The 10,834-nt window shown below is 52.4% G+C and overlaps 1 protein-coding gene across 2 annotated transcripts in view; it reads right to left on the reverse strand.

The window, feature by feature from the left end:
- Positions 1-10,834, reverse strand: part of SAMD4A (sterile alpha motif domain containing 4A) — an 85,775-nt gene that overhangs the window by 40,974 nt on the left and 33,967 nt on the right. For both annotated transcript variants that reach the window (XM_023514478.1, XM_023514477.1), the window contains 2 exons: positions 2,485-2,594; positions 278-364 (listed from right to left, as the gene is read on the reverse strand). In XM_023514478.1, the coding sequence (XP_023370246.1) occupies positions 278-364; positions 2,485-2,594 (197 nt within the window). The remainder of the gene's footprint in view (positions 1-277; positions 365-2,484; positions 2,595-10,834) is intronic.

The raw sequence follows: 10,834 nt of genomic DNA on the forward strand, positions 1-10,834 counted from the left end.
CCGCACCCCCGAGTCAGGATGGGCTGGACGTGGGACAAGGTCAAAGGGCACCCCTCACAGCACCCCTGAGTCAGGATGGGCTGGACCCGGCAGCATGGTGCCCAGGAAGCAGCTCTAGCCCTGACTCCCGCTTCCCGGAGCTCTGCCTCTCTGCATCTGGTGATGAAGCCTGTGACAGACGTGCTCTCAAAGTCTGTTGATTTCCAAATGAAGATTTTCCTTGGCTCGTTTTCCCACAACCCAGGTGGAAATGTTCCCTAGCCTGGTCAGAACTTACCCTTTCCAAAGACTTCAGGAGATTCTGTCTCTCTTTGAGCTTCTGAATGCTGATGACGATTTTGTGCCTTGCGCCTTTGGTAACATTCTGTAATTGAATGCATTTTATTAAAAACATGTTTAAAAACACGTTTTTTAAGCATCTACTTAGAGACTCAGAGCTATTTAGTGCTGTGCTGCCACGTCTGTCCCTCCACAGTCACAGCCTGGTCCCCCTCAGCTCTCCCTCTGACGTCCGTCACAGATCTCCGCTCGTGGTACCTTCCAAGGCCATCTGGCCACACATCAGGCCCATCTTTTGTCGGTGCCCCTTATTTGTATCTGTCTCTTTCTGTACCTTACAGAGACAGGATCCCACCAGGATCCCACCAGCATGGAATTTCTTAATAGTCTTAAAAGAATTTTTAAGTCTAACTAATGTCCCTCCTCTTCTGCAGGCTCCTGGAGGTCCCTCGCAGCCTGCCCACACCTTTCTGCATCTTCACCCGTCTTGAGGAGACCCGTGGCTACAGGTGGTGGAGAAGTCCACGGCAGTGTCATAAAAACCTAGGGAACTTTTGTTAGTTGCAGCCTCTCTGTTGTTTCTCTAAGGAAAACTACAATAGAACATGAATCCACAAGTCAGTCGTGGTCAGAATTTCAGGTGTCTGATTGGAATTCACAGTAAGAGCTATGGATTTTATCTTCATAACTGGTGGCAATGGGGAGCCCACGGGTTTAGTTGAACACCTGTTGATATGGACATGGCAAATTTCCTAACAGATAGTCTTTTCTCAAATAAGGTCTTTAATACAAACATTTGGTGAGTACTTGCAACTATTCCATAGAATCCCCCCAAAGGAAGGAAAACACAGGAATGCCAGCAACATCTCCCTTACTTTAAAAACTCATGACTCAAACAACAAGAGAACAGAGCCACTAAGACGGAACCCTGGGGGTATATCCTGCTTTCTTTGAGCCCAGTGAATTAAATGACTCTGAAAGTCATCCTGGCCTCTGGCTCTGCCCCCACATCATTTATTTCTTGTTTTTTTCTCAAGTTGAACAACTGATGACTTAGATTTTTTTTCCTCAACTCTGACCCACACACAAAAATGCTCTTAGAAATAGTTCTCAGCCATCCTTGGGATCTGAAGGAGCCGTCAAGATCCACGAAGTGGTGGGAGAAGTTCGTGCCTTTCATCCTCGGAGACTGTGCAGTGACTTTGGGCTTCGTCTGGTGTCTCAGCGCTGGGATGTGGCCAGGCCCGTGGAGGTCAACCGAAGGTACGAATAACCATGGGGGGCAGGGCTCAGACCCACTGTGCCCGAGTGCTACAGTCTCCTCTTTCCGCAGGGAAAATGTTATTAGTGTGTTCAGACCACCAATGCTTTTAAGTCATTGCTCGAAGGAAACTGAGGCCAATTTGAGACTTCCAAATAGCATTTTAAACAAGGCAAACAAAGACGTTGGCCGGATTTACTAGAGCTCAGCATGGTAGGAAACATGCTTAGTTTCCAGGGTTCTGCAGACTGGCTTTTGCCATTCACTCTGGGCAAAGATGCCTTGGAAGGAAGGAACATCTTTATCCTTTTATGGTACAGAGAAAGGAAATGAAATCTGACACCTGGGGAATGTCATCAATGGCTGGTCCACGTTAGGCAAGGTGGTCAGAAGAAAAAGTATTTTGTATAATTTATTCCAGTCTCAACTAAAACCAGCCTGAATGCAATTTTTTAACAGTGTCAGGCAGGTCCAAGGCGCGGCCTGGTGCCCGCACTCACCAGTCCGGTTAGAAGTTAGCTGATTTGTCACCAGACTGGACAATAGATAATAGATCTGCCCCTCCCCAAAACAAGCTCTGGGTGGCAGAAGGAGAATGTGAGAGAAGCCAAAGCAAGGTCACAGATTCTTAGGGCCACGGTCAAACGTCACTCCTGGGCGACTCCACAGATTTCTCCCTAGTCCTGGGAACTTTTAGGGCACATGTAGTTCATGCCTTTTCGTACTGTGCTATCTCCTCCTCATTACCCTGAGGTTATCTGATTGTCTTCTGTCTCCTATTGGACCCCAAAAGGCAAGACCCCAGCCTCACCGTGGAATGCTGGCTGGCACCTGGCAGTCCCCAGGACAAGGCATGCTGCCGTGTGGGTCCAACAAGGCTGTCCACGACCTGCCCCAGGCCCTCCGGGGTACCCTCTCAGCCAGTGGTCATCCTGAGCACATACCTGAGCCTCCAGCTGGCACTCGGTGAGGGCCATCATCTCCTCGTAGGTCATCTGGGAGAAAAGCGCAGCGTACTTGTGCAGGCGGAGACTTTTTAACCAGGCCGGAACATCTGGAGTGCAAGGTGCGCGAGAGATGGGAAGAGAAATGAGAGGGGACAAAGAGAGATGACCAGAGATGGAGGAGTGCAGAAAGGAAGAGAAGGTGATGGTCAGAGGAGAAAGAGAGAAATACACTTTATGTCATAGTTACTCAATTTCAGCTGAGACATAGGAGTCTGGGGCTGCCCCGGGACGTTCCTGCTGGCCTGGGCTCTTCTGCTTAGATCAGGGGCTGCTAACTTGGGGCCCACAGGCTTTGGGGCACAGACTAGCCCCCCGAGGTCCATCCTAGCTTGTGACTCTACGTGCAGTAGTCTGAGCAGAAGGGCACTTACGGCTTCCATGAGATTCTTAAATGAGTTTATGATCAAAATGGGAAAAAAAAAAAGTGGCCAGGAACGACAGCCTTCCTGGACGGCCTATTCTCGCTGTGGGTCTGGCAGGATTTAACACTGCACCTCAGGAGGCCGAGTTGTTGAGTTACTCTCTTTGTACCCTCAGAGCAGATTCCCACATGTTTCAGCCAGTCCCACAATGATGGAAACCAGGTGACAGCCATACCCCACCATGGTGGAGTCACTTAACCTCCAGCCTGGCCTCTTGCTGTGAGGCAACAACCTCCCCATACCCCAGGGAGACACGGGCACCACATCCCCCCAGCTCCCTCATAGGCTCTGTCATCTGACCATTTCTCTGAGCCACAGAATATATCTGGGTGCATCTGAGACTCTTTCCTTGAATGTCAAGGCTTGAAAGGCACACAGGGCACACAGGACAGTGGGAATGCCAGAGCGCGTCTCCAGTGACCCCCAAGTCTGGGATTCAAGAGTTAAGAAAATGCAGATGGCATTGGAAATCCACAGGAGAATCAACCACCTCACCGAGTACAGCCGAGTGAAGCACATGCCACCGTTTTCAAATCAGAGTTTTTGAATTACCAGGACCTTTGAAAAGCTTCCAGCATCATCTTCCCGCCACCCTTGCTCGTACAAAGATGGCAAAACTAAGAGATGAAGGCCGGATCTCAGAGCAAGTGGGTGGGGCGACGGGAACCGGAGTGCAGGTGTCCTGGCTCTCAGGTGTCTCCTACTTTGCCAATTCTTATAAAATAAGGACTAAAGGTAGCCTACTCGTGGCAGGGCTAAGACAGAGTGCAAAGTACTTTGAAACACGAAGGCACTGGGTGAACGTTACTTGTGTTTCTAAAGCATTACCCATCGCTAACCATGTTAGTTTCTATACGCCAGGAACTGACAAACACATTCCAAAATAAGGCGGCACCTTCCAAAGGTTCACCGTTTAGAGCAGAAAGCTGGGATGGATGAAAGAGGCCTGGCCTGTTCTGAAGTCAGGCCCTGCCTCCTGGTGGGTGTAGGATGATCGCCTGAACTTAGACACAGGTGAGTGTCAATCTGCTCAATCTGCAGCAATGTGAATGGGCATTTCTGGAGAATTACAGCTGGACACCCAGCTGGCCTTCTGAGAACAGACCCAGTTATCTCAGGCTAGAACTCATGTCATGATGTCTTGGAAGTTGTCATCCCACTGTGACAAGCCAGAGTCCCTGCTAATCAGACGGACTAGGTTCCCAACACACCGGGCATCCTCCTCCACCAGAGTCCGGGACACGCCAGCTCAGGAGCCTGGCGCTTTCCCTCCTACGACATCCCAGAGCTATTCTCCCAGATTTCGCTCCCAGCCTGTCACCCCTGCTGAGACAGCGTGAGTGCAGCTGCAGAAGGAGCAGCAGTGATGTCACCACTCCCGTCACCAGGTTTCATGTTTGCCGTTTACATCTTAGAAAGTCCCAGGTTGCTGCTCAGAAAACCCAACGATCATGATTCAGAGGGCCTGGGGTAACCCAGCGCCACACGTGGGCACGATTCATCACAGCAGAGAAAGGAGCCCTCTCACAGCCCGAGCTCTCTCCCCTGCAGCCCAATCCTGCAAATCCACTGAGAACGTGGCAGACAGAGGCCCACACTCCCGACCTGCGCTGTCGACTGTGCAGAAGCCAAGGTTCCAACACAGGGTCAGGAGGTGCGAGGGGCAAGTCTCGGGTCAGTCCAAGATCTTGCCTTTTCTTTTCTTTTTTTTCTTTCTTTCTTTTTTTTTGAGATAGACTCTCACTATGTTGCTCTCGGTAGAGTGCTGTGGCATCACAGTTAACAGCAACCTCAAACTCTTGGGCTTAAGCGATTCTCTTGCCTCAGCGTCCCAAGTAGCTGGGACTACAGGTGCCCACCGCAACGACCAGCCATTTGTTGTTGTTGTTGTCACTGTTGTTTAGCAGGCCAGGGATGGGTTTGAACCCACCAGCCCTGGTGCATGTAGCTGGCGCCCTAACCACTGAGATATGGGCACTGAGCCTCTCTCCTTTTCTAAAAACCATTTTCACAACTAGAATTTTTCTATGGGAAGAGGGGAAGAACCTGCCTCACTCATTAAGTAAAAATGTGGGTCCACAGGGAGTGAGTTCCCTGGGGAAGGCTCCCACGCAGCTCCAGGACACGGTGAGCTGGGCCTTCCTGAGACCAGTCCCAGAGGCACTCCTGGACCCCTGCCCTCTGGGACAGGGACATGTCAATGCTATTCTGAGAGTGGAACCTCAGTGCTCAGCTCAGTGCCAGGTGCCCAAAGAGCTCTTCATTCTGCAAGGAGGCCTGATGATCAGGAAAGAGGAAGTCCCAGTCCCCAGAAAATGCTGCTAACCTTTCACCCCTTGTTCGGTGGCAAGCCACTTTACCTTGTAGGGATTAAAACAAAGCTCCGCTGAAAGGGAAGCACATCAGAGACCCACAATCCTCGACCCCTTCATTCCCCCCAAGCTGGGAACAGCAATGATTGCAGGTGGATTCTGCAGGTGCTGGCCAGGGGTGAACTTAACTGAGTGCTCAGGTCCTGCCCCGGGCCCTGACGCCACAGTGCTGGACGCCACACTAAGCTCCATCTTAGATTTTCTTTTTTCCTTCTCTGAAGCTGTAGCTATGGCTGGAAGACACAGATTACACAAGCAGGGGAGAAGCAGAGTGGTTTTCCAGAGGAGTGATGTGTGACTGAGGCATCACATGTCTGGGGGGTACACAGAGCAGAGTGGTTTTCCACAGGAGTGATGTGTGACTGAGGCATCACACGTCTCGGGGGTACGGTTGTCTCATCTCACGTCTCACCTGTGCTGTTTCTGATGACGTGATAACAAGGGTCTCAAATTAGCAAGCCCCTCTCTCGTGCAGTGTGAGAAAGATAGAGATGCTTTTGCTATACGCTTGGCCGACTTCCTTGTCGAGTATGGAATCCGGGTATTTGCTTGTTCAACATATGAACGATGGGGGCCAGGCACTGTGAAGGCACATCCCTGCCACCAGGGAACTTTTAATCCAGACAGAATGGCTGACTCACCCACAGAAATCATGACAGCAGTGGGATAGGGCTAAGCACAGCCACAGTTCTCGGGGCGTACAGAACAGGGAGTGTTTTGATTTGCTCCCCGTGTGGGGCTGGGGACCTGTGGCCTTCTGATTTTAACATTGTTCTTTTTTAAGCACCAAAGGAGGCAAGAGTGGCAGCTTCCTCTGCTGCACAGAGCAGGGTTTGTTCTGTGTAATTTGGATTCAGTCGAGAGGCTATTCTTAAAAACCTAGAAGGCTGCGCTCTCCACTCCTGTGAGGGCAGCTTCAGAAGAGCAGCAATGTGGACGGACTGGGCAGCTGGTTTGGGAACTGAACACAGAGCAGGTGCCGGGGCGATGGTGGGGAATGGCTGGAGATGAGGTGGGCCAAAGGGGCGGGGGTCAGATGTCCGAGGCGTGCGAGGGGAAGCGAGGAACATAGACGTCACCTTGCAGGTGGTGACAAGCTGCTGAGATCTGGGCAGCGTGATGGAAAGATGGTGGCTTCCAGTGTAAAGGCTGGACTAGAGGATGGGGACATGAACTCAAGACGACCTTGAAGATGGCGTGGCAGGCGTGGCAGAGGGGAGGGACAGGAGCAAAGCGACGGTCCTGGGAGAGCAGGGGCAGGAGGGAGCTGGAGAGGCTCCACTGACGTAGGAGAAGGCACAGGAAACACAGAGAACAGCAGGTCTGGGGTGACAAGGGAGAGACAATGACCTGTGTGTGAGAACAGGCGATGCTGCTGCCTTTGGCTCATACAGGGGGAAAAGTCAACTGTCCAAGACCTTGGTAGACAGGCCTCCTGTCAGCACCTCACAGTGGCTGCTTTAGCTCAGAAGCAGATGGGGTCATTCAGACAGAGAGCATGAATGAGACCAGGGGGCCCTAGTGGAGGCCCGGGAGCAGTGGGATTTTAGGGAGGTGTAGGGGAAAAAGCCTGGGCAGGAGGTTTTGGGGAGAAAGCACCACTCCCTACACGCATGGCAGTGGGCCCGTGGCACACTCTCCTCCTCCGGCTCCTTCCAGAGCCGGTCAGTCCACACTGGGTCATCTTTTTCATGGCCATTTCTCATAGTAGCACTTCTGTATGTTCTGTGTTTAAATGCTGGTCTCCAGTAATGGAATCCAGCTCCAAATTCTGCTGCTTTCTATTTCCCTTCTAGAGTGAGCTCTGAGTGCGTAACAGCTCTGAGTGTGTAACAGCTCGCACAAGAGGCCGGGCTCCCAGGAGAACTTGGGCTGCGTTTCTCCAAGGCCTGCTGTGAAATGCTGCCAGCACACGTCAGCCAACAGGCCACACTGCACCCATCACAGCAAGGAGCCCCCGAGAGATGGTAGGAGGAAGCCCCGTGAAGGGCAGGGAGGACGGCATCCCTGGGAGAGAGAAACACGGCCGGCCTAGGTCCCATGAAGGGCTCACATCGGGGGATGTGGAACCTCGGGTGGAAGGTCAACTCCTGAGTGCTGGAGAGCCAGGCGCCTCTCAGAAGCTCCCCTCCACGGTGTGACAGTGTCCCTGGGGTCTGAGGAACAATACAGGCACGAGAAGGGGCCAGCTCCTTAGGCCTGACATGAGGAGAACGTTCCTCTCAAAAATGAAGAGAAGTTCAAGATTACAGAAGCCCATCTTTACTTCCGGCCAGAGTGGTATAAGCAGCTCTATTCTGTCCCAGCCTCTGAGCAAAAGAAAGAAGGAGCCTGGTCTCTGTTTCTCCTGACCGTGCTCCCTGACCCTAAGGACTGTCCGCAGAGGCCACCTGGGGGCTCCAGGCTCACGGGGGGCACACGTGGTCCTGGGAGGCAAGAGAGGCCAAGTGTGGAGGATGCCCACTTCCGGGGTGAGAGGCAGAGGGCTCCCTGGCCATGTGCAGGTAGCGGTGGAGTCCAGATCACAAGCTGCCCTCGTGTGCGGGACTGTCCTTGAGGCACCTCAGTGGAAGATGTGCCTTGAATGAGGAATGGAGGCTGAGAGTCTCACAACCTTGAGAATTTGGGGGAATCCTGGGGAGTTTTCTTTTCAAAGACCTCAGGGCTCTCAGCCTCTCTGGGAAGAGTCAGCACAATTCCCGGCCCAGGAGGGCCCACCTGCTTAGGTCATGCTTTGATATATGGGAATACAAAAAATAAAGCAAATTTATTAAATCCTGGCCATTAAGTTAAAAGAATTAAAGCAGACAGCTTGAAAGCCAACATTCCGAAAATAAAGACTGGCTCCAATCACAGCCACACTGGGTGTCCCGGCCACTCCAGGGCCGCATCACTCCTGCTTGTCACCCGGACCTTCATGAACCTCAGGGCTGTATTCACAAACCTTTCTTCCAAAGGTTTCTCTTCTTTCTCTTTTTTTTTTTTTTTTTTGAGACAGAGCCTTAAGCTATCACCCTGGGTAGGGTGTCATGGCATCACACTCCTGGGTTTTAAGCAATTCTCTTGCCTCATCCTCCCAAGTAGCTGGGACCACAGGTGCCTGCTACAACGCCCGGCTACTTTTTGGTTGTAGTTGTCATTGTTGTTTGGCAGGCCCGGGCTGGATTCAAACCCACCAGCTCTGGTGTATGTGGCTGGCGCATTAGCCGCTTGAGCTATAGGCTCCGAGCCTCTTCCAAAGGTTTCTAACAGGTTCCTTTTTCTTAAAAGATCTTGCCTCTCAATTGTTCTAGTCTCATTCTGAGACAGGCAGAGGTTCAAGGATCTACATTTCAGAAACAACTCAAAACCCCAAACCAGTTGTTTCAGAGTAGAAAATCTATCTCTTTTGCTCTAGAGAGAAAAAGTTTCCCTAAGTTTCATCTAAGACAGACTCCATAGAAAAGGCAAAATGGACACATTTCCCGGTCACAGCCCTCTGCTGTACCTGCTGTCCATCAAGGTCAGCCAGGATTTCTTTCCCACCTTTATCAAGCCCATATACGATTATGGGTTTCACATGGGTTTCAATGATCTGTTTCTGCACTAACATAGGCCCCACGTGCCGGGCACACCCTGTCAGTGCTGACCTGTGATGGTGAGCAGCAGAGCAGGAAGAGACAGATGACCCCGTGTGAGCCCCGCATGGCCACTCCCGAGAGACATGGAGCCCCACATTGGGGATGGAGCCCCCAGATGAACTTCAGTGCAGATCCACACTGTGTTGAGACTGCGCAGGCAAGGACGGGAGGCAGGGCTGCCCCCCGGGCCAGGCAATAACAGGTGCACTGCAGGGACCCCTACTGGAAAGTTCCGCAGGCCCCATAAACTCAAGGCTCCCTTTGTCCCTCCAATCTATTCCTCCTCCTGTACACCCTGGGCTGCAGATGACACCTTGGTTTGTCCAGATGTCCCAGCCAGAGCCCGGGGCACGTCCTCAATTCCTCTGCTGGAACTACCTATGTTCTGTTAGTTACAGCCTCTTGGTTCCAATGCTTAGTGGTCTCGCAGACACTCCTCTGCCTCCTGCCTCCGTGTCACAGAAACATCCTGCCCCTCTCCACTGTCTCCACATCCAGGATGCCCGGCCCCTCCTGCCTTCGCTGCACCTCCCTCACTGCTCTGGGAGGCCTGTTTCTAACACGCGCACCTCAGAGGGTGGCTCTGCTACAGAAATTCCTTCAACAGCTTTGGGATAAAAGGCGACACCCTCGCAAGGCCGAGGGTCCCCTCTCCCTGTGCAGACCCTCCCCACGCGCCCCTAAGGCTCAGCCATGGGACCTGCTTGGCCATGCTCCTCCCTCTCTACGGCTCTGCGCGTGCTGCTCTCTGCGGGCACAATGCCCTGTCCTCACCTTGCTGTGGGCTGACTTGTCACTCTCTGAGCCTCAGTCCCAGGCCTGTCCTTTTCCAGCTCCTTTCCTTGTCTTCCCTCCACCGTGACTCAGGGCCTTCCCAGTGCCTTCCCCTCCCCGGGGCAAGCTCTTCATACCATGTAGTTTTGTTTCTTTTTTGAGACAGAGTCTTGCCCTGTGTCCGGGGTAGAGTGCCATGGCGTCATAGCTCACAGCAACCTCAAACTCCTGGGCTCAAGTGATCCTCAGCCTTCTGAGCAGCTGGGACTATAGGTACCAGAAACAATTATGGCTAGTTTTTCTATTTTTAGCAGAGACAAGTCTCATTCTTGCTTAGGCTGGTCTTGAACTCCTGAGCTCAAGGGCTCCACCTGCCTCGGCATCCGAGAGTGCTGGGGTTACCCGTGTGGGTCACAGTGCTGGAAGACCAGGTACTTCCACAGCCCAGCACTGCAGTGGGGGCTTGTGTGCTGCAGCCATGACAGTGAGTCCTGCCTTGACTCCCCAGAGGCTGAGCCCACAGCCTCTCTCTCTTTTTTGAGCCTTACTCAAAAAAGTCATCTGATTTGAATGAAGACAAAAGTAACCTGTCAGTCAGTCATTCTGTCCTCCTTGCTCCACGCCACCCACCGAGGACCCTGGTGCGTGTCCAGTCTTAGGCGCTGGGGTTCATGCAGCGCCTCTGAGGATGCAATGCTGGTGTGAGCAGCCTGTGCACCCCTCCAGGTGTGTGCCCCACCACTGACTCCTTGCTGGACTTTTCTTCCTAGGAAATTACTGGAACCCTTTTTCTTCTCTTGGCTACCTGAGGGCTATGAGGGGTGAGGGAATCTCGTGAGCTGCCAGGGAAAGGGCCTTGTAAGTGAGCAGCAACTCAGATGGAATTGAGAATCTTCCCTCTGGGCTGAGTCACAGTGAAGTTTTTCTTCTCTTTTTTTTGAGACAGAGTCTCAAGCTGTCACCCTAGGTAGAGTACTGCGGCATCACAGCTCACAGCAACCTCCAACTCCTGGGCTCAAGTGATTCTCCTGCCTCTACCTCCCACGTAGCTGGGACTACAGGTGCTTGCCACAACACCCGGCTATTTTTGGATTGCAGC

This window comes from Otolemur garnettii, unplaced genomic scaffold (genome assembly GCF_000181295.1).
Source record: "Otolemur garnettii isolate 467f Iridium unplaced genomic scaffold, OtoGar3 scaffold00054, whole genome shotgun sequence".
Taxonomy (NCBI): domain Eukaryota; kingdom Metazoa; phylum Chordata; class Mammalia; order Primates; family Galagidae; genus Otolemur; species Otolemur garnettii.